Source organism: Pelodiscus sinensis, chromosome 25 (assembly GCF_052426305.1).
Source record: "Pelodiscus sinensis isolate ZL-2025 chromosome 25, ASM5242630v1, whole genome shotgun sequence".
In the NCBI taxonomy this organism is placed as follows: domain Eukaryota; kingdom Metazoa; phylum Chordata; order Testudines; family Trionychidae; genus Pelodiscus; species Pelodiscus sinensis.
The window spans coordinates 3,946,668-3,970,959 of NC_143076.1; the positions used below are offsets into that span (position 1 = coordinate 3,946,668).

General features: G+C 45.1%; 1 protein-coding gene across 3 annotated transcripts in view; it reads left to right on the forward strand.

Annotated features, from left to right (window-relative positions):
- UBASH3B (ubiquitin associated and SH3 domain containing B) overlaps nt 1-24,292 on the forward strand; it is a 120,363-nt gene that overhangs the window by 88,159 nt on the left and 7,912 nt on the right. For all 3 annotated transcript variants that reach the window (XR_012899357.2, XM_075916517.2, XM_075916516.2), the window contains exons 7-13: nt 5,352-5,487; nt 7,976-8,096; nt 9,707-9,829; nt 11,857-11,949; nt 14,240-14,384; nt 17,589-17,695; nt 23,418-23,527. Coding sequence is in view for 2 of the 3 variants with exons in the window: in XM_075916517.2 (XP_075772632.1) it covers nt 5,352-5,487; nt 7,976-8,096; nt 9,707-9,829; nt 11,857-11,949; nt 14,240-14,384; nt 17,589-17,695; nt 23,418-23,527 (835 nt within the window). In the remaining variant the exon portion in view is untranslated. The remainder of the gene's footprint in view (nt 1-5,351; nt 5,488-7,975; nt 8,097-9,706; nt 9,830-11,856; nt 11,950-14,239; nt 14,385-17,588; nt 17,696-23,417; nt 23,528-24,292) is intronic.

Consider the following 24,292-nt stretch of genomic DNA (forward strand, 5'->3'; position numbering starts at 1 on the left):
TCTTAAATAAACGTGCCAGCTGCACACTGCTGTCCATACCGAAGGGGTCTTGGCTGTGCCTTTCGTCAGTACGGCCACTGTGGGATTCAGCACTGAAGAGAAAAGTGACAGAGCTTCTTAAGGGATCCGAGATAGGCTCCAGCATGAAAATTTCCCTTAGCATATAGTTTGTCACAGTTGGGCATGTCACAGTTTAAGGACAACTATGCTTGTGGTCCACCCAGCATATGCTACCTACCCTCACTCCCAGCCGTCACCTCTCTCGAGTGGAGACCTGCGTCTCTGCCTCCCTCCTCGCAATGATGTTGGTAAGGCTGCACTGTTCCTTGCCTGCTTTGCTCAGCAAGGCAGATGGCTCAAGCAGGTCAGTGTCTGTGCTTTGCTTTCTCTTCAACCATTGCCATCAGCTATCAGTCCCCACACAGCTCTTTGTAAGCAAGCACATTTATTTTTTTTTTTCAGATGAAAGCATCACAGAGAAAACTTAAAAAAAAAAAAAAAAAAAAAACCCTGACAAGCATACTTAAAAGCTTTCTAGAAGTCACCCCCAAGTCCAGCTTTAGGTTCTGGTAGGTGTAAGTCCTTCCGAATCTCCACGTTGTAGCTGTCTCTGATTCTGAGAACCCTGCCTGGGCAGTTCAGCCATTTCTTTATGTGATTTGAGCCTTTGTTCTCCAACCTCCGGGAACATTCACCAGTGAACAATGACTCAGTGCCTCAGGGCATAGCTTCAAAGGGCTGGGATTTTGCACAACGGGATACAAGGAATTTTTCTCAACCTTACCCGAGGTATTTCTGAGGAAATCCAATTCATACAAATAATCCCTCAAGTGTACACCTTTGAACTTTCGCAAGATACACATCACTTCCCCCCTCCTCTCCAATCCCAGCCCACCAAAATACATAAACTTTGCCTTTAATACAGTGCATCCTGAAGATACTTTAACTTAACTCAACAAGGTCTCCCAGGGACACTGCAGGATTATTGCCTTATCTGTCACAATTCAGATCCAAGCTTTTGGTTCATACCATCACTAAGATAGGGGCCAATTGCAAAACAGGGTCTGGATTTCAACCCCAGGCAAGGTGAGCTCATCTGTTTGCCACTGCCCTGTGTACCTGTAAATCTCTCTTAAAAAGCAAAATCCATTCTGCCATGATGCTTCCAGTGTTCTGCATAGACATTGCAGATTGTTCTCCTAATCTCTGTCTAATCATCTCTCCACTCTTCAACCGTAAGGTCCTGAGAGCAGGGATAATTCTTTGTGTATTTGGAAAGTGTTCAGCACTTGGTAGGAGCTGCTATCTTCTTCTTACTGTATATTTAGAAAAGTGCATGTCTGGCTCTGTGTCCGTCTGTGAGTCCGTTTGTTCAAGGACTCCTCCTGTATGTAAGAGCTAAGATCACCACATTTTGATTTGGATTCCCCTTATCATAACTTAAAGCAAGGTCAGGGTTTGGTTGTGCCAGGACGATGGGATATGCCTGGAATTTGATTGTTGCTCATAAAATGGAAAGGGGGGGGGGGTCTGGCAGGAGGGACAGTTATACTGCAGAATCACCAAGGGAGGGCCAGCAAGGAGCCAGAAATGGAGACCGGGACAGTTATACCCCCACTAGGCCAGCAAGAGGCAGGGGTGGAGAAAGGGACAGCTATCTACTTACTATATACTTCAGAGAGTTTGTCCATGTGTCTGTCTGTCCGCCAGACAGGGGGCATTCTCCCCTTCCCCTATGCTGTGCCTATTGCAGCTGCAGCAGCCATGGACAGGTGCTTCTCACCTGGCCCCAAGCCGCTGTGGTGGTCCTTCCCCCCCCACGGCAGCCTGCACACTGAACCCATCATCCCCAGCCTCACTTCAGAGCAGTTATTTAAATGAAGAAAAACAAAACTTATATGAATTAAAGATCCGAGCAACACCAGTTAAATCTTCTAGTAGGAGGAGGAGGAGTAATAAGCCCTGCCTTCCTCCCGGCAAATTCCAGGGGGACCAGACCTGGGAATTTTTGCTTCAGGTATGAAGAAACGTGTGTGATGGCCCTTGAGATGCCAGTCCAGTGCAGCTCCCTGGCTGTGCGGACGTGCCTTTCTGTGGGCAGGGATCAGGACAGAGCCTTTCACCATGCTCGCCATCGCGGTACCTCACACTCCCCTTTTTAAGAGTTATTGGGGGCACCCAGGTGCAGTGTCCTGCCTGTATAAGAGAATCATTGCTATGCCCCAGCCCAAATATTTATTTTTTGTACAAAACAAGTGGGCATTAGGACTAAGGGCATGATGTTTTTTGTTGTTTGTTGACAAGGACGATACAATTCCCTGGCCGATTACCTACTAGCAAACACAGGTGACCTGTTTTCTTTCACTGTAGAGAGAGACCCGTTGGAGCAAGTCAGGAGTTTTCTCCTGACACATTTAAAGCAATTCATCCAAGTGCAAAGGGAAGGTGGCTATTTCTGTGTCAAAGCAAATGGCAGCACACATTAGCCCACCAATTATTTTCATTGAGTAAGAAAACTCACATCACAGCAAGATCCACTGTAATCAATAGAGGGCTGGTTGCGTTTCTGTAATTGCCTGTTGTAATTTACTCCCAAGGATGTTGACCCACACTTGAAAATCTAGCTGGGATGCCTTTATTTGTCACATGCACCATTTGATTAGCATATTTAATGAAAAAAGTAAGTGATCTATTCTGTCCCTGTGGCTATGTTTAGCAGCAAGCACTGGCAGCAATAAACAAACCCTGTGGTGCCCACAGCAGACGGGAACCACTGTGGGAGACAGTGAAAAAGTGTGGGAATAATGGAATTGTTTTGAATATGTGACATACCTGTGAAGGCCTGGACCATACAAGCTACTTTGTGTGGGTTTATCCTGCACCTATGCGGAGCAATACGCAAAACCGCAGTCTAGGTTTGCACCGTATTTTGTAAGGAGAGAGAAAGCCCCTCTTTAAGGAGATGATACAGCTCATCCTTTTTATCTCACACCAGTTATAAAACTGGTGTGAACTCTGTTGACTTAAATGCAATTACTCACAATTGACACTGTCGTAATTCAGAGCTCAACTGCTGTTATTGTTTATGTCTCTTGCATGTATCAGAATTGGATATTCCAATGATATTTATTGTATCCATCTCTGATGACCCCTTAAATGCAGCCTCCTGGACTGGGAAGTTAGTTTCTATAAAATTCCATAATTGTCACTGTCCGCATGTCACACTGAAGCCTAGAACATTGAGTCAGGGTGAAGCCATGGAAACAGCTACAAGCATGGCGAGGGCTCTTTCTGATTAGCCTATCACCAGGGGTAAGTGATACTGGGATATCCCTGGGAGTTGTGGTCTGTTACCGTCCAGTTTTGAGGTTCTCTCCGCCATTTTGATTTTACCAATTTGATCCATTCAGTGAACTGCAAGAAGACAGGTATCTGTGCCATGCCAAGGGTCCTAGATCATTGTGATATTAGAGGTTCTACAACTACTTTGAATACAACCATTTCATTGGTTGTATGAGGAAGAGAGCGCACATGGTAGATTACTTGGCCCAGCTGCCACACCCAGGCCCACTGATCGGGGGGCAAAGGGGCAAAGGGGGCAAGTGCCCCAGGCCCATTAAATCCCTGCTGGAGTTCCGGGCGATGGGCTCTGTGTGGACCAGCAGGGGAGGCTAGCCTTCTGCCTGAGGCCCGGCCCTTCCGGGAGCACAGAGCTGGTCTCCCGCACTTCACCCAGGGTATGTCTACACTACCCCGCTAGTTCGAACTAGCGGGGTAATGTATGCATACCGCACTTGCTAATGAAGCCCGGGATTTGAATTTCCCGGGCTTCATTAGCATAAGCGGGGAGCCGCCATTTTTAAATCCCCGCTGCTTCGAACCCCGTGTAGCGCGGCTACACGGGGCTCGAACTAGGTAGTTCGGACTAGGGTCCTATTCCGAACTACCGGTACTCCTCGTTTCATAAGGCGGCTCCCCGCTTATGCTAATGAAGCCCGGGAAATTCAAATCCCGGGCTTCATTAGCAAGTGCGGTATGCATACATTACCCAGCTAGTTCGAACTAGCGGGGTAGTGTAGACATACCCCCAGGGCCCAGCAAGTCTCATGTGACCGCATAGGCTTTGAACTGCTTATTTACTAGGGTACCCTGCAGTAGTGCTGAAGGATCATGACCAGGTTGATCCCCGTGTGCTAACCCATATCAGCGGAGATCCAGTGCAAAGTTGTCGAGCAAAAAAAGAAAGAAAGAAAACGCGGCTTTTTGTGGCTTTTTGGCCACATCAGGCGCTCGCCGGCCAATGCCATCTTTAATTCTCCATCTTTAATGGCCGCGCTGGATGGCTCCCTTGCCCAGGCCAGCAGGGAGCTGAGAGGAGAGGGCCGTTGCCATTTTTGGGAGCACGGGGGCAGCTTTACGCGCCATAGGGGGAGGGCTTCGCAAGCCACACCCTGGGGGGGAAGAGCTGATGCAGCTCGCGAGCCACGGGTTGGCCACAGTTGTGCTAGGCGCTCTACAGTCATATATTAAATGAAAGCCCGGGCCCCACAGCTAGCTGAAGACTTCCTCCCAACCTGGTTTTTTTTTAGGTTGTTCTTGACTACAGTGGTTCTCAACCTTTTAGGGCTCAGGACCTATTGGCAAAGGCTGCTGTGACCGAGTAAATAGCTGTGGTACAAAAACAGCTGAGTTACTAAATACTCCCATCCCACGATATGCAATGCCCACACTGACGTACTAAACCTTAAGTGAGTGCATCAGGCATGTCGCGTGGCGGTGGCTGGAGCTCTTGTCCCACAGGGTGAGAGGTGCAGCTCCCTGCTCGGGGCACCGTGGGGCCTGGGGTCGCAGTTCCACTCGCTCCAGTGTGGCCTGGTGAGCCCCCTTTCATGACGGAGGGTCAGCTGGGTCAAGCTTGTGTGGTACCGCAACCCCATGTACCAGGTCCAGAGCAGGGAGCCAAACCCAGCCAGACCTCCCAGGACTGAAACTACTTCTGTTAGGGGAGTGCAGCACCAACTCTGCAACAGCCTCCACCACCAGCCACCCCGGGGACAAAACCCAGTTACCTCACTGGGCCTCCTACACTACCCTTGGGCACATGCTGTAGGTCTAGTGTGGGGTGATGACTCCTGGATTAAGAACCCCTTTCTCTGATGAACTGTAGAGTTCTTTGGGGGCGAGGAGACCCCTTACTCTGCATATGTGCAGCACCAAGCACATACTGAAAAACAAGAATAATAAAACCACTTACTGCCCTGTCTCAGGCTCTGGGAATATCCTGGCACGACTCTGAGGACAATAGGGGCAAAGAAACATTTGCTAAGCAAGCCTGTCTTTATTTGTGACAGCTCTTACTCGATTCTGAGTACCAGTTCCACTGCATCCCCTCTGGCCTTCAGTGATGGAGCTCTGGAGAGAAGACAGCAAGAAGATCAAGGACCGGGGGACACAGGGCCATTCACTATCATCTGCCAGACAATGCAAGTAAGGATTCATGCCAATGTGAACAACACAACTAACTTCCATCAATTTGGTTTACCATTAACTAGTGATATAATTAATATAAATAATTATTAATAATTATATCTCAATTAGTGATTTGTAATTGGGGTACCTCAAGCTTTGTGTACCCCACTTTTTATTACTCAAATTAAAAATTATCAGTAGGGAACGTCTCTGTCATATCAGCTTTACATCCCTTGCAATGGAGCCTTGCATGACTCAATGCTTGTTACGGATGAAGGCAGTGATTCTGGCAACCCTTTCCATCTTGCGACCCCATTTAACACAGCAAATAGTATCAGGATCTCCCCACTTCCCACCTAGCAATGCACAAGAAAAGCTGGTCATGTCCCTCAGACTTCTTGGCCACCCTGAATTGGGGAATTCAGATTAAAGCCAGGTGGTACTGGAAGTGAGTCCATAGAAAACATGGCAAGACAGGAGTCCCAGCCTATGTCAGAATCTGGATGGGCTCACCCACAAGAACATACCAGCCTACGAACGGGTAACAGAGTCACTCCTTTGCTGCTGGGCTGCCAGTTTGAATCCAGCCTCGTGCTGGAAAGCCATTAGGGCACGCTCCAGAGAACTGTCAGTGCACAGGCACGTCTACATTGCAATTAAAAACCCGCAGCTGGCCTGGAACAGCTGACACAGGGCCTAGGCTGAGGTGCTGTTTAATTGGGGTATGGACATTTGGGACTAGGCGAGAGCCCAGGTTCTAGGACAGGGCTACTCAACATGCGGCCCGTAGGCTGTCGGCCCGCAGTGCGGTTTGGGTTTACGCGGGGCTCAACATGCAGCCCGTGGGTGAGGTCCTTTGAATATGGCCTCCACTGGGAACACGCCACAACAGCAAGTCAATAGAATGGTCTTTTGTTAATATTCATTTTAGTAGTTACATTCCTGGACTCTCATTGCTCATGAAAAGTGCTGTCATAAGGGTGGAAATCGGGTAACTATTGCATTTTATTAAAACCAGCAGAACTGACTTAAATGGGGCCTGCTTGTTGTGTAGTCTTGCCTTAACCTTTATATTCATGCCTGTCAGTGTGAAAGAAGCTATTTGCATATATTTGCATATATATGCATGTATATGCAACCACACTTAAGTTGCAGCCCTCGGCATGTGCTGTGAGTATCATTGTGGCCCCCGGGGCCTCCAAAGTTGAGTAGCCCTGTTCTAAGACCCTCAGAGAGGGGATGGTCACAGAGTTCAGGCTGTAGCCTCATCCTGAATGTCTACATCACAATTAAATAGCTCCTTGCATGCGCCCCAGAGCTCTGAGACAGCTGGCACAGGCCAGCCGCCAGGATCTAACAGCTGTGTAGACATACCTGTAGGACTCAGCACAAGGGAGAGTTCGTGCCTCAGCTTGCTGTGCATTAACTGCTTGTTTAGAGAAGCCGTTGAATCAGCTGGCTGTTTGGTGCCATACATAGAATGAATTGCTTTTAATCCTGCTCCCAATGGGCAGCTTACCTCTTACAAAGCTGCTACCAGTGTTGACAGAAGGGTCAAGTACTGAACGGGGTAGGCAGAAACTGAACTGTGGAGGTGGTCAGGAAGGAGACCCACAGGCTAATGTGGTGGGAGTTAGCACTATTGCTGCCTGTGCTGCTGTGGATCCAATACGTGGGATTCTCCAAAAAATGTCAGTCCCATAGTATGTTTATTTTTAAAAAACTGAGAAGCTCCTCGCACTCCTCCCAGTAGCTAAAGGGTCACCCTGTCAAGACCAGAGGGGCTTAAATGTTAGATTGTCCAGCTTTGCAATTGGTCTGTAGTATCCTCATACAACATTGCACCGTAAGGACAGCCATATTGGGTCAGACCAAAAGTCCATCTAGCCCAGTATCCTGTCTTCCAACACAGGTGCCCCAGAGGGAGGGAACATCTTCCCATTCTGCATGTCTACTCTGGTTTTGCCAGAATAGTGAAACTTAAGAATCCTGAAGCTTTCTTTGTGCTAGTAAAATTTACTTCCCATGCTAGGATACTGGGCTAGATGGACCTTTGGCCTGACTTATGTGGCCAGTCTTATGTATGTTCTTGTACGTGGCATTGGAATCTAGTCTCATCTTGGGATACATCAGATGAAGAGGTTCTGTGTGGTTTTAATGGCACATCTTCATCAGCTTGTTTCACACTAACAGCTCGTTTACATCAGATTTGACTGGCTGTGCTGGAGAGCTTGGGTTCCAATTTTAAGCTGGCTTTAAGGTAACATTACAGACCACACACTCACAAGATCACATCTGTCCTCAGAATACCGTAGGGTCTTATTCTTCTTTCATGTACACCACATTTACACTGGTCTACAATATTTACTTCGGTGGAATTGCCAGTGCCATTTGTTTATACTATAATTAAGTCAAGAGTCAGGTCCTTACTCCTTAATAAACTGGAACTAAAGGAAAGGCACTTGGATTTTCATCATGGCCAAACATCCTGTCACTTTGCTTTCAGCCCCTGAGAGTAACCAGCCAGCCAGGGCCTCAAAAACGATTCCTTTTTGTCTGCCGGCATGGGGAGAGAATGGATGTTGTGTTTGGAAAGTACTGGTTGTCCCAGTGTTTTGATGCCAAAGGTGAGTCAATTGCTGCAGGAGCTTTTGGAGTGGAGAGGAGGGTAGAAAATGCACAGAAAAGCTCAAGTTGATTGTCTCCTGAGCAAACTCAAACTTATAGGGGGAGGCTAATGGAGATACCATTTTGACACTCTTAAGTGGCCAGGAAAGGGAAAGTGTGAAATATCAGCATATCTGCTCCTTCTCCGCGGTCTTGAATTAAGCCTTTGATTATGGCCTAGTCTTTACTCCCCTCTTTCCCCTGGTGGATGTAAGCTACGCAACATCAGCTACATGAATGAGGTAGCTGAAGTCTGTGTACTTACTGTGGTCTCTTCCATGTGGTAAGGTTGGTGGGGGCTGCTCTCTGGCTTCTCTTTTTGTCCTGGTGGATTACCAGAGTTGATGGGAGAGTGCTCAGAGATTGATTTATTGCTTCTAAGCAGACGCAATAAATCGACCACTGATGGATCAATTGCTGCAGAGTTGGTCCACTGTGTAATGAAGACAAGCCCAAAGTAGCAATGTATCATAGCAGGATTAGGCAATCAATCAATCTGTCCATCCACATTCATAGTGCAGTGGCAGTAGTCACAGACTACAATACAAAGTGAGGACGGGCATGTGCTGGCTGAATAAATACTATGCTTGACCCCATTGGTCTGCCCTTGCAGTTGGAATGGGAAATCATCTGAATAAACCGTCTCCCTGAAACAAAACCTCTCCATAATCCTTCTTATGTGTAAGCTAAAGCCATTCCTACCCCAGGGATATGCCTTGGGTTTAGCCATTGGCAACCCAGCAATTGGGGCCCAATACAAACTCTTAGTGCAGACAGGCAAAGTCACTCTCTTCACTGGTAGCTCTTAACCCTAAATGAAGCCAGAGTCAATGACACAAGAGCAAAACACAACTTAGAATAGTTTGCCTTGTCTCACTAGGATTTGCAGCAATGCTAATGGGTGGTGACTGATGACTGCCATTGGGGCAATTCCACAATATAGACAAAGCCTTAGTATTCCTGATCGTAATAAGTGACCCATAGCAATTTCAGGCATAGTTAGCACCTGAGATGTTTGAAATGTATTCAATGATTTTTTCCCCCATCAGAAACTATTGATTTGCTGAAACTAACCCTGCTTGAGAGACAGAGACAGCTGCACCTTATCTTTTAAGAAAAAAGTTTGAAGAAAACTTGAAAGTGTCAAAAACTCCTGTTCCTGACATTTTTTAAACAAAAAAAAATCCCAATTACTTTTCATTTAAAAAATGAAACTAAGTATGATTTAAAATATTAAAAGTTTAAAAAGTCAAAATAATATAATTAAACTATTTTGATATGAAATGAAAATGAAACATTTCAATTGGCCCGAACTGAAATTGTTCTCAGATTGCTGTGGAAATCCTGAAAATTGCCATGAAACAGTTCCTCCTGATTTGGAACAGGAAAAGTTTTAGAATTCTAGGAGGTGCTCCCACAATGTGAAAACTCTTTCCCACCCAGTTCAGGTTAACATCTGTTGTGTGCAAGCTGTTGCGAATGAAGGGCTGTTATGGGCATGAATCATGCTGAGTGTTTTTCTCAATCATCCACTAATTCCAACACCTGCTTCTAAACTTTCCCCTAACAGGAAGATATATGCGTACAAACCTGAATATGCCTCACAGCTTACCTCAAAGAAGTGGTGGTTTCAGAGATTATGAAAAAGATGCACCAATCACCGTGTTTGGTTGCACACAAGCAAGACTTGTTGGTAAGCTCTCGTCCGCTGATTTGCACAAGGAGCATTTATATCTCCTCTCCCACATGCAAGAAAAGAAAGAGCAAGTGCAATGCGGAAAAATTCAATCAGATGCCGGGGGGTAAAAGAGTTTAGAGAAGTCAAGACCAGCCTTCAAAAAATTTCCTCAATTCAGTTAGTAAAGAACTTCCTTTAAAGTCAGCCTGGCCCCATTCAGTAGCTACTGCGGCAGGAAGAACAATGCACCAAATCAAAGCAATTAGATATGCAGCTGCATAGCACATAAAAGTGCCCTATAAGTTTGCCATACTAGAAGATTGTTGATAATGATGGTAGTGAACGGCTGCAGTTACCATGACAATTGCTGTATGCAAAATATGTTCCTGACTTGATTTTGACAAGCTTCATTTTGGGTCTGGAGTTTGCAGCACAAATGTTATTTTATCTCCCCAGTGGGGTTCGTATTTATACTGCCAAATATAGCTCAAGTCAAATCAGGCATCATCCCCTTTCTGTTCTTGGCCTGCTTCATAAAGGCAATCATATATAGGCTTCCATCACTCGACTTTTACAGAGTATGTTATTTACCGAGTGCAGGAACAACCCTTGGAAATGTAACAGATTTTGGTTTACCTGACGTGAGAGATCTTTAAGGATCTGATTTTCAGAGTACTTTCTGAACTTCAGGCCTCTACAAGGCAGCTCATGTTGGGCACTCACAGACCGAAGCACCCAAGATTACTACACACATGGAAAAAATTAGGCTTTTTAAATAAAAAAGAGAGGATAGTAAGAGTCTGGTCAGACTGCAGGGGCAGTTCTCAAGGAAGGTCAGTAAACCCTAAGCTCATAGTACTAATACTAATTTGTAAGCAATGAGAACAGTTTGCTGGCTCTATGAATTAGGATCCAAGTGAGAGAAATATATATACAACCAACACTACCCTACATAACAGAGCCCGTTAGCACGGTTACAGCACGCCTTCCATCTACAGGCGAAAGCTCTGTGCTGCATAAATGCTAGTGTGACCATGAAGAGGCCCAAGAGCTATCATTTCCAACACTCCTCTGATATGGTTAGCAAAAGGACAGCTCAGAAAGAAGTGGTGAAAGATTTCCATACACCTCTCTTTCAGCTGCACACTCCCAAAGGTTAAAAAAAAACAGTTAGACAGACGTACAATTATAATTAAACATTTAACAAAGTATTCTCCCTCCATTTCTCGCCCCTATCTATTTAAAGTATAGCTTTTTATAGGGCAGGGACCATCTTTTACTATGAGAATGAACAGCAGCTTGCACAATGGATTCCCTGAGGCACTACTGTAATATAAATAATCATAATATTGGGCCTGATTGTTATCTTACCATCACTGGTTTACACCAGGTTACCTAAGTTAGAACATAAGAACGGCCAGACTGGGTCAGACCAAAGGTCCATCTAGCTCAGGGTCCTGTCTGCCGACAGTGGCCAATGCCAGGTGCCCCAGAAGGAAGGGACAGACCAGGGATCAAGTGATGCTTCCCCTGTCACCCATTCCCAGTTTCGGACAAACAGAGACTAGGGACACTATCCCTGCCCATCCACATTAGATCCTGGAGCCATGGTAATTTGCAGCAGATGAGGCTCTGGACTAATGAGTTAAGTAGATTCCTGATTTACATGAGTATAAATGAAATGAGACTGTGGCCTGTTTTATTTTCCCCATGGATAAAGAACAAATACATGTTTTCAGTGTAGGAGGGTAATCTAAAATAGAGACTACTAAAAGGGACTAGAATCAAGTCACCAGGAGAGAGCACAGTATGGGTGAGTCTGTCCTGAAAAGGACAGTACACAGAAAAATGGATCCATTTCACAACTGTCTGCACAACACACACTAAAATGAAAGCTGATGGATAAACAGGTCTACAAAAAATAACCAGTCCAACTGGAGAGCTTTGTTAGCTTCCTGTTGTGTTACGAATACATTTAAGTGCACATGCTGCAATTACTGTGATTTCCAGTCGTATCAGTGCTGCAAAACCTGTGCTTGCAGGTGAAGCCTTGCTTGAAAGTAACACAGTGGTTGACCACATCTACTGTTCCCCGTCGCTGCGATGCGTACAGACAGCACACAATATTCTGAAAGGTAAGAAGCAGACAAGTGGGAGAGTCTGGAATTTTCCTGTTTTCTGGGAAAGCCAACAAAGGAACCCCCTTTGTTCCAATCAAAGGCCTCAAAAATATAGCACCCTTCTTCCCTGAACCATACAGGTTAAATTATTAGGTATTATGACCCTTATACTTGGGACATGAGGCAACTACAAACTGAGGCAGGAAATGAATTTTCTTTCCTCTCTTACATTGCATAGCATTGCTTAGGAGTCAGGCTCAATATGAGGCTTTCACTGAAGTCTGGAGACAAGCTATGTGGGTCAATGGCTTGTTTTCATATGGTAGTGCCCGTGTCCAAGTGCCCTGACTAACACTGCATTGTTCTCAATCCAACAACTTCCAGTGACCTACGTCAGTGGTGCAAATACCCCTAGGGGCACACAGAAACCCTCCCCAGGAGCTGGTACATCAACTCATCCAGGGTATGTCTAAACTACCCCGCTAGTTCGAACTAGCGGGGTAATGTATGCATACCGAACTTGCTAATGAAGCCCGGGATTTGAATTTCCCGGGCTTCATTAGCATAAAGCCGGCGCCGCCATTTTTAAAAGCCGGCTAGTGCGAACCCCGTGTACTCCCCGTGGAACGAGGAGTACAGATAGTTCGGAATGGCTGCGTAGTTCGAACTATCTAGCCCGTGCCACGTGTAGCCGCGCGGCACGGGGTTCGCACTAGCCGGCTTTTAAAAATGGCGGCGCCGGCTTTATGCTAATGAAGCCCGGGAAATTCAAATCCCGGGCTTCATTAGCAAGTTCGGTATGCATACATTATCCCGCTAGTTTGAACTAGCGGGGTAGTGTAGACATACCCCCCGATATTTGTCTGGCTTGACAACAGGCTACACAAAAAGTGCTAGAAAAATCAATACAAACTAAAATTTCATACAACATACATCTTGTTTATACTGCTGTATATGCGATATACCGAAATGTGTATATTTATATTCTAATTGATATTTATAGTCCTGTTGATTTATAACATAAGGAAGTCAGCTATTTGTCAGTGCTGTGACACTTGTGCTTTTATGTCTGATTTTATTAAGCAAGTAGTTTTTAAATGAGATGAAACGTGGGGGTATGCAAGACAAATCAGGCCCCTGGAAGGGGTGCAGTGGTTGGGAAAGGTTGAGAGCCACTGCCCTGGCCTAAATCATGTGTGAGCAACTGAGCACATACCAGTGTACGGAGTATTACAGGGCGTATTCGTGGGAGACTGGTTGTGGGCCACATTCATGGGCATATGCTTTTCAACTAAGCAAAGCCCTCTGCAGATAGCTGCCTTCCTTTGATTATAGTCTCATTAGGCATTAATTGTGCATGAGTGCTGTGGGTAAGCCCAAGATTGGGGCATACTGCTTAGACTGCAGATTCTTCAGGGCAGGGCCTGCCTTTCTGGTATATGTTTGAACAAGTACCTACCACGCTGGAGCCCTTAACACTGCCTTGTAGTTTATAGGTGAGCCTTAGAGAGGTGAGGGTTATTACACCTTTCCACGGTACCCAAATACATCTTTCGTATGGTACGCTATATGTATATTTAGTGTTCAATACATCCCCTTTAACGTCACCATCCCAACGCAGATGCTCCGAAGTACGGGAAGTGTGTGCTCCCCCTGCTGGTCTTTCACCAGTAAACAATGCTGATGTTATCAAGAAAGATGCTGCTGCATAGGAAAGCAAAGGCTAACACATTAGCTCCTTTGTCAATGGTAGTGTAAGGCGTGCACGGACCTGCCATTGTTCTGTTCAGAGCCCTCAGCCTACTTATCGCCTCTGAACCCTTCGACCATTTAGAACATAACAGTCCATGCAAAATACAAAGCTTTATCTAGACTAGGGGCACATCTGTAGTTCTAACAAAATACAGGACTACGTAGCACTTTAAAGACTAACAAGATGTTTATTGGATGATGAGTTTTCTTGGGCCAGACCCAATAAACCATCTTGTTAGTCTTTAAAGTGCTACATAGTCCTGTATTTTGTTTCAGCTACCCCAGACTAACACGGCTACATTTCTATCACTGTCTGTAGTTCTGTGCACCTAAGTGGCACATGCACCTGAAATTCACATATGAACAAGCAAATACTGGAGTTTTTACATATGGAGCTGTGGCTTCCAACCTCAACCAGTAGAACCATGTATTGATTACTAATCAAAATACAACAAACTGGCCAAAAACCTCACCCCAATCCTAAATCCTCTTGTCCCCAGGCCTTTCCCATGCTTCCAAGGATTTCCCATATTTTTTTTTCTTTTTCTTTCAGGTTTGCAACAAGAAAATAACTTGAAGATTCGAGTAGAACCAGGCTTATTTGAGTGGACAAAATGGGTCTCTGGTACTACATTACCTGCCTGGATACCTACAGTGGATTTAGCTGCAGCCAATCTGTGTGTTGACACAGCCTACAGGTAGCTGAACTTGGGACATGTCACTCTCATAGAGTTTCCTTAGCAATGAATAATCTTTCATTTAATGCTGAGGAGAGAAGGAACAAAATACAGGGACTAAACCTGCCTTCTGGATGAGCTGTTGGCCATCTTCATACCCCTTTGTACAGTCCCTAGGGCTGCTAGGCATTCCCAGCCTACATTAGAGCAGGCTCGGGTCTGCTCTAATTTGCACTTGCTAGTAATGGTGTCCTAGAAAGCAGGACTCACTAGAACACTAGATCTGTCCTTGATAAACTCTGCCCCTGGAGCTAGGATTCCCCCATTCCTGTGGAATCCTCATATGCCCCATCAGTGCTGCTGAGCTGTGCAAGGTGGGGCATTTTATGGACCAGGGTGTAGCTCTGCATTTCTCACCACATTTCAGAATGTTGGGATTGGAACTCTGCCGCCTGGGCTCACCCACCTCTGCTAGTTGAATGGAGTTGGTTCTGTGTGGGGCATTGATAGCCTGGACTAGCTAATTCATTACCTCACTCACACTTACCTATACTACTGATGCAAATCTTGGGTATGGATTTGGGTATTGACTGCATGGTTGGAGCCCTTATTTTACACTTGGCAACATGCTGAGGAACAAGTTAGCATCCACCAATATTTCAAGGCCTCTTTGGGATAGACTTTTGTCGTCTTTCCACTCCCAGTGCTGTCATTGTCTTCCCCCTCAGGTAGCCCCGCCCTATCCAGGTGGCAGCCAGCTGAGACCAGTCACTCACTGTTTCATCCTAGCCATCTCTTCACAGGACGCTGGTCCCAACAACACTCTTGCCTTTGTCCATCCCCATGACACCTCTATTTTAGGCCCATATCCTTAGTTGGTATAAATCAGCATAGTTTTGTACCAATTTACACCAGCGGACGAACTGGCCCGCAATTTTCAATTTTCCCCTGGTGTTTGTACTTCCTTCCTGGGCTACTATTTCATTGTGGCTGGGACAGCAGACAAAGTCCACAAGAATTGTTAAGTTAATGGTTAATCAACATAAGAAGCCCCTGCAGTGGTCCCACATTCCTGTTTTTCATACCCACATTTGACACTGCCAGGTATAAAGTGCCAGATAAGTTTTCAGTTTCCCTTCCAAAAAGCTCACATTCCCCAAAGTGGGTATTAAAATGTTACTGGAACAAATGCAGAACACATATGGTTTTTTAAACTTTCAATATTGTTGCAAATGAAACTCTTAATAGAGAAGGCCCTTTTCCCCCATGACTGTCTCCTGAGGCCTTAGAGCCAACTCCAGTTTCCTTTTTTTATCTGTACATGTACAAAACACAGGTGAGATGTTAATACTACTTAAGGGTAAGCACTGATCTTTGTGCCTTCCATCAGGGGAACCTAGACATTAACTGCTAAATCCTCAAAGGCTGCTCTGAGTGAAGGATCCTTTATGACTGGTGAGATGAAGGCTTTGTATCCCCACCTGGTGAAAAAATTCAACAACAGGTTTATTTTAAAAAAAATTGTTTTCATCAGAATTGAGATATTCATCAAAAAGCCTGAAAACAAACATCACTTCTACTTTTCAGCAACCAAAAGCTGAACATTTTCAGTTTAAAATTTTCCATATACTAGACTGAAAATGTTTTAGTAATAGAGTTTTCTACAAAAACTCAAATTAATGATGAAGCCAGAAAAGTTTTCATTTACATTTTCTTCTAACTGAAAAACCATTTTCCCCTCAAATAAGGATTTTGATGGAAAGTTTCTGATCATTTCTAATCTTTTTAATTCTAAACTTTTAAAACATTGGCACACTATGAGGTTTTTTGTTTGTTTTGTTTTGTTTTTGTTCTTTTTTTGTCTTCTGAAACTTCCCTGATGCTCCAAGACTTTTTGAAAAATCAACAATTGACAGTCCAGTAAACTCCTAAGCCAGCTCTTTTAAAACTCTATTAACCCCTTTGGTGTCAGCAGCTTCTGCTGTTGAATACCATTGTATTTAGCCTCACATTCTCAGCAATTGCAAATCACAGCTCCCCGCTCATACCAAGGGAATTTCTGTTCAAAATGTGAGGACACAGACACATGCTCAGTGCCTATCTGTGCTGTAAGCACAGAGAGGCTAAATAAAACAGCTTGGTAGGAATAGTCCCCGATATCACACAAGAAGTTAAAGAATAGACAAGATGACCCCCTGGGTTTGCCCTGCCTCCAAATCTGTGATTCATTTATACTAAACAGCTTCTGAAAAATCCCAGAGAGCTACATTCTAGGGAAATGTCATGTGGTCTTGGTCAACACACAATCACATTAGTGAAATCTCAGGATTATTGTGAATTCTCATCAGCAGTTTTTGAGAGGACGGATATTAAATGCAAACCCAAAGGCCTCAGGTAAAAACATTCCCACCTTATAAATAACATAACACAGGAAATTTCAACACATTGGGGTTTGGTGACAACTTACACTGAAGCTGCTTTTTGTGGCTTGCCATATCATCAGAAACCCTGAATCCTTCCATTACACCAGAGCGACTCTCTATTTTAGGATGACCAAGTAGAAATAAAGCAACCAAAGCAAAAAGCCTTTGTAAGCATTCGGGGCTAATTATACCATCCAGCTGCTTATATTTTGTCCTCCCTGCCTACAAATTAACTTTTTGGGTCTGTGGAAATATATGGTCATGGTGCATGTTGCACCTAAATAGAGATACTTAACACTGCACTTATCCCCAAAAGGGTATCACATTGCCAGCTCTATGCAAAACAGTGGGACCACAGGAAAATAACCAGTTCAGGAAACATAAAGCTTCATGGAAGAATATAAAGTATATTCTCCTAACAAAAAAGGAAACCAGTCTGATGGTTAAACTAGAGGATTGGGTGAAATGCCTGGAGCTTTAGTCTACTGCTGTAGGCGATGAATAATTTCCTCTGACACCAGTGGGAGTTTCTCATGTCCTGGGGTAGAAAGAGGAGACAGGGCTCAAGCGATAGGCTGTACATGGGTGCATGAAGTCTAAGGTTCAACTCCTATGGAAGGGATCCTTACACAAATAATGAAGTCTAAGGGGTTGAGTTATTTAGAAAAACAGTGGGAGCTCTTGTGTGACACATGGGCATTGACATACATGCTTTCAGTCACCCTGGGTACAGGGCCTAAGTAACTTGCATTCAAAATCTTCTCTCTCACATAAAATGTTCTGTTTGTTTTTCTGCCTGTAGACCTCATATACCAGTCAGCAAATTAGTGGTTTCAGAGTCTTATGACACCTACATAAATAGAAGCTACCAAGTAACGAAAGAAATCCTAAGTGAATGCAAAGGCAAAGGTAAGTGGAGGATTGCAGCCATTAGGAGATTGCTGGGACCTGCGGAGGCGCAGATAAATATAACAATGGTGGCCCACCAGGGGCTAATCCTGGCAGACTGAATCAGGCCGATACTTGCCTAGCCTGGGCTAGTTGCAATCTGTCTCAACAACCTGTGCCTGAATCCTTTCATGCCACAGACACTGAGCATTCAAAACCTGGGTGAAACGGTGTGATGCAGGCCCATTTCTAGGTAAAATATTCTGCTGGCTGTTAATACCAGGTTTGTCCATAGTTCAAGTAGAAACAAGTGGTCACATGAGACCCTATTGTTTTAAGGGGCCTACTGTACAGCCTTCGCAGGCTTGCAGGTTTTCCTTGTTTCCACTGGTTGTGCAACAGCTCCACTTCAAAGCATTTCCTCCCTCTCACCTCCACCACTGGGGCCAAAAGGAGAACTTCTGTGGGCCTTTATATGAATGTACTTGCTACTGCAGTGGCTTCGTATGCCCCTGGACAAAACCGATTTTTTTTCCCAAATAAAATATTGAAATCAATGAAGGTGAATAAAAACTGAACCTGAAAAGTACTGGGATAGTCCTTGAACCCCAGCTGTTTTACTTGTCTGTTTTTCATTAATGACCTTTTCCCGAGGTTTTTCAGAAATGAATTTGTCCCCCAAAGCAGATAGAAGAACTCACAGTGAAAACATTGGCCTCTAAAGAGGCTGACAATTTGTGAGTCTCGTTAAAAGGCCTGATTTTCAGAGGGCAGGTATTAAAGGCTTTCTGAAAATCTTAAAATAGCTCACATTGAGCACTGGGACACTCAGATTCAACCACCGTGTTTGAAATTCTTGGCCTTAAGCTCTTTGCCTGTTTCTCCATCTGTTAAATAAGGATAATCATGTCTGATATGGATATTTGAAGATGGAAAGAATTTGGTGGGATCTTTGGGTTTTTATACCATTGTTTTCTTTCAGCACATTCGATTCGGCAAAGTTATTCTATCAAATATAGCGGGTGGATCATTTCTGAAAATCTGGCATTTTGTGATGACAAAAAGAAAAACAAGCATGAAAATATAATTCCCTGAAAAAAAGGGGTGAATCCCAAGCAATTTCTGGGGTTTTTTCAACATTTTGCAGTCATTAATTTCTTTGAAAATTCCATAACTAGCTGTATGTTGAGTTTTTTAAATACGATTCTAAAATAAAATAAACTCTGGGTAATGCTTAAGAACTGCAAAAGCAATGGTGTGCATTGACATGGCCAAAATTGAAATTTGGGGAAAAAACAATAGAACCCCACTTAAATCTAGGCTATGTCTAGACTGCAGGCTTCTTTTGGAAGAAGCTTTTCCAGAAAAGATCTTCTGAAAAAACTTCTTCTGAAAGAGAGCGCCTGCACTGCCAAAGCACATCGACAAAGCGATCTGCCTTTTCAACAAATAACATCCACGCTGAATGGACGCTCTCTCGCATTTAAGCTGTGCTCACTGTGGATGGAGTCGCCACCAGGGCACCTGTGCTTTTTCCTCTTTCCTCTTCTTTCAAAAGAACTCCCTCTTCCCCGTCTACGTACGCCTTTTCTCAAAGAGCTCTGTTGGGAAAAAGGCTTCTTCCTCATAGAAAGAGGTTTACCAATGTCGGGAAAACCCCTCTGTTCTTTTGATTTTTTTTCAAAAGAACATGATTAAGTGTGGACTTAAGTGAAGGGTTTTTTTTTGGGAAAATGGCCATAGTGTAGACTTGGCCCTAAAGGCTTGATCCTAGAAGTGCTTCCAATCAAATGTAGTGCTGATAAAATAACAGTACAGGTTAAGAATGTTAAGGACTCCTCGACTATACGATAAGCAAATGGTTATCAGATAGACGAGTCGACTAGTCGATTCTCTCCCCCCTTGCTGCCTCTATCAGAGGCAGCAAAGGCGGGGGGAGAGAAGAGAGGATACTTCAAAGGGGTAGCACCACATAGAGCCCGGACCGGGGCTCCGTGTGGCACTGCCACATTGAAACGTTGCAACGGGCTCTGTGGCACTGCTCCTCTGAAATGCCGCCTTGGCGTTTTAAAGCGGCAGTACCATGTGGAGCCCGGGGTCAGCTGGGGACTCCCTAGCTGACCCCAGGCTCCCTGCAGCATTTCAAAGGGTCCCCCGCTGACCCCAGGCTCCATAAGGGTGCTTCCGCTTTGAAATGCCACATGGACTCTCGTGCATTTCAAAGAGTAAGTGCCCTCGTGGAGCCTGGAGTCAGCGGGACTTCTCCCTGGCCCTGGGCTGCACGCGGAGTTCCACATTCCTCCTTTGAAATGTACAAGAGCCCCAGCGGGGCCTATCGACTAGTCGAGTAGTCAATGGAAATTCCATCGACTACTCAACTAGTAAATTACTCGTTAGTTAACATCCTTAGGACAGGTTGGATCTGTCTGGTCTGGCATGCTTGGGACCAGGTTGGTCCCAAACAAGGAGTTTGCTGGACCAGGGGAGGTCAATTCTGGCCTCCCAGCCACCAGCCTCCCCAAGCCTTGCTATGCTCCTGGTGCCAGCTACCACCCCCTGGCTGCTGGCTCCACTTCCATCCCGCCACGCTACCAGATCTGGCCAGCCCCCATATTGCCAGCCCTGCTAGACTGTCGGACCCAGCCAGGCTGCTGGACACCAGCCATCTTGCCACTAGACTCAGCCGAGAAGGGTCTCTGATTTGGCAACATCTGTGGTTCAAGCTGTATTACTCAGTGTAGCAATCACTATGCTCAGAATAAGGATTTGCTGTTTGGAACCCCAGATAACATTACATTTGTAGATTATAAAGACAGAAGGGACCACTGATAATCTCAATTGATCTACAAAACACAAGCCGCCGAATTTCACTCATGGATTCCTGCATCAAGTCTCAGAACTTTGATTAAACAGGTACATATCTTTTGGAAAGCCATCCAGTCTTAGCTGAGGGCTTGTCTGCACATAAAACGTTACAGCTGCACCATTGCAGATGCACCACAGTGCGGTAGCACTTCAGTGTACATGCTATCTATGACAACGGGAAGCATTGTCCTATCAGCTATCCACCTCCCAAAGGCTACATCTATACTGCAGCCATCTTTTGCAAAAGCTTATGCAAATGAAGTGCGGAGTAGAATATTGCCACGCTTAATTTGCATAATTAATTAGCAGCCTTTTTTGCGCAAGAGGCTTTTGCACAAAAAGGAGCTGTGTAGATGGCTACTTTTTGCACAAAAAAACTCTCTTGCACAAGAGCCATTCTTCCTCATTTTTTCAGGAAGAACAGTTCTTGCGCAAGAGGGGGTTTTTGTGCAAAAAGGACCCGTCTACACAGCTCCTTTTTGCGCAAAAGCCTCTTTTGCAAAAATGGCTATTAATTAATTATGCAAATGAAGCATGGCGATATTCTACTCACGGCCACCCAGGAGCAGGTGTGCATGAAAATCAAGGGGGTCCACTGAGACCCCCGACCCTGAGCCCTCAGCTTACAATGGCCGTACTGGGTCAGACCAAAGGTCCATCTAGCCCAGTAGCCTGTCTGCCAACAGCGGCCAACCCTAGGGACCCTGGAGGGGATGGACCGAAGACAGTGACCAAGCCATTTGTCTCGTGCCATCCCTCTCCAGCCTTCCACAAACCTTGGGCAGGGACACCACTCCTACCCCCTGGCTAATAGCACTCCATGGACCCAACCTCCATGACTTGATCTCACGTCCCTTTCAACTCTGTTCTAGTTCTAGCCTTCACAGCCTCCTGCAGCAAGGAGTTCCACAGGTTGACTCTTTGCTTTGGGAAGAACAACTTTCTGTTACTAGTTTGAAGCCTGCTACCCATTCCTTTCCTTTGGTGTCCTCTAGTCCTTCTTTATGGGAACTCATGAAGAACTTTTCTGTATGCACCCTCTCCACCCAACTCCTGCTTTTAGAGACCTCTATCCTGTCCCCCCTCCGTCTCCTCTTTTCTAAGCTGAAAAGTCCCAGTCTCTTTAGCCTCTCTTCATATGGGACCTGTTCCCAACCCCTGATCATTGTAGTTGCCCTCCCCTCTCCCACCCTCTCTCTTCCCCTCTCCCACCTCCTTTTCCCAGTCTCCTCCAGTTTTGTTCAATAAAGACAGATTCCATTTTTGAACACAATTGTCCTTTATTTTGTACATCAAGAAAAGGGGCTAGGGAAGGGTAAGTGGAAGGAGGTAAGGGAGGAATGGGGTACGAGCCCCCGATGGGGAGGACTGGGCTGGCTCTGCGGGCTTCTGGGTGTGGAAGCTCTCCTGCAGCCCCCCAATTGCCCCCTCTCCCCAGATGGCAGCCTGCGGCAAGTGCAGCCGGGCTGATGGCCGAGTGCTCTGATGTGCCCAGTGTGGGTACTCAGGGCACTCCAAGCCAGGACTGCTTTGCAAGCGGGACACCCCTGAGAACTGTCTGTCCGGGGTGGGGGTCGGGACCCTTTAAGCACAGCCCTCGGCTAGCCTGAGACAGCAACTCCATGCTCTAAGTCCTCCTCTGATGCCCTGCCGGCACTGCTTCCGGCCATCCTTAAGCCTGGTTCAGGGTCCACTTAATGTGAACATGCTAGTTCGAATTAGCAAAACGCTAATTCGAACTAGTTTTTTAGTCTGTATCCGTTAGTTCGAATTAGCTTAGTTCGAATTAACTAATTCGAACTAAGTTAGTTCGAATTAACGTTGTAGTGTAGATGTACCCTATGAGTGTTAGCATCTCTGTTAATCAGGGTGATTTTATTTAGACGACTGACTAAACTTTAGACAGCTTGGGTTTGAAAATCTTAAAAAACAACGAATGGTCTAGCAGCACCTTAAAGACTAACAAAACATGTAGTTTGATATCATGAGCTTTTGTAGGTACAACCTTCATGTTTTGCTTGTTTTAAGGTGCTGCTAGACCATTTGTTGTTTTTAAAGTTTTTCCCAGTTACAGACTTACTCAGCTACCCCTCTGATGGCTTTGAAAATGTTGGCCAGAACTAGGGCTGACTGAAAATTATAGTTATTTTCCATTAAAAAATTTCAAATGACATGAAATGTTCTTTTTAGTTTGAAATAACTTTTGCTGAGATTCCACCCCTCCTCCCCCCAAAAAATCTGGATCATTCGAAAAATCAAAAATTTCAAAGCAGGCAAAATCTTTTCACTAAAATATTTGTGTTCTTCACAAAGCTGTTTGTTGTCCCCAAACCGACAAATATGAAAGAATTTTCAACCAATTCAAGCTGTGAGCACTCTGAAGTATTATTCATAAGCAGTATTTTCCCACATACATCAACTGAGTTGTTCTGTGTAAAATGTAATCTATCGTTAAGAGCCTCAAACTAATAGAATTTGCCTTGGAAAGTTGCAGGCCCACCCCACCAAAAGCAATGCTGGACCCCAGAAATGGGCCCCCTGCAGGCACAAGCTGAACCCACATGGACGCACTCTTCCGGACATTTGTGTGGTGCCCAGCAAGCTGCCAGCTGCATTGCTGGGCACACTCTTCTGGCACGGCCTGGGCTTCCACATGGCCACTTGGCTGCCTTCGCAGTACCACTTCGTGAATGCCTAGGAGCCTTGCGGCCCGTCTGGGTGATTTAAAAGGGCGCAGGGCTCCTGGCCACAACCACTGCTACTGCTACTGTGGCAGCAGTGTTCCCCTTATATCCCAATCAGCGACACTGGACTATTGGCACCGTCAAACTTTTTTCTCTACATTCCGAGCAATCTGTGTTTGTTCGTTTTGTTGCAGGAAATAACATTTTGATAGTGGCTCATGCTTCGTCTCTTGAGGCCTGTACTTGCCAGCTCCAAGGCCTATCGCCTCAGAATTCCAAGGACTTTGTACAGATGGTCAGAAAGGTAATTATCAACAGATAGAAAAAAAAATGAAAATCTCCTTATGAGCCAGAGGAGACTTTGTTTCTAGTGTCTGATAATTCCGGCCATTGTTTGAGCTTTGCAAGCTTCAGAAACCATGCGAGTAGAGAAGATTGGTTTAAGAGGCTTAGCTTATAAGTCCTTTTCGCAACAGATAACAGGAGAATGAATACTAACATACAAAGGGCTTCATGGCTCAACTGCACTTTTATGCTTCAGGGTGATGGCGCTTTATGGTCTGGTCCCCCTTCTTGTTATAGTCAGGAAAGTGATTTTTAAAATGTCATTGTGAGCATCCAGATTTATTCCTTTTCCTTGACTTCATGTTAGGAGATAGTGCTGTGTGTGCCACGCCCGCAAGCACAACTAAGCAGCTGGAAATCCGTCCGCACTCCTTCTGCCTCTCATTTCATTACCTTTTCTTATACAAGCTGACCTTTGTGTCAATAAATGAGCCAGCAGAGAATGCAGGTCACTATCCCATTGCTGTATTGACTGTTAAGCCCTCCAACGAGACCTGGACATACACACACATATTGCTGTGTCCCGAAGCTTATCTAGTGGAGATTGTAACGTAGGAGTCTGGCCCTCAAATATTTTATGTTCACAGTGAAATGCTTTTAAAAGTATGGCTGCAAAAGTGATTTTTTGAAGCTGGTAGTTCAACTCAAAATGGAAATGTTTCAGTTTTTCTTGCCAAAATGAAAAGCTGAAAAAAAATTGTTTTATTTTTTTTCATGTAGAACA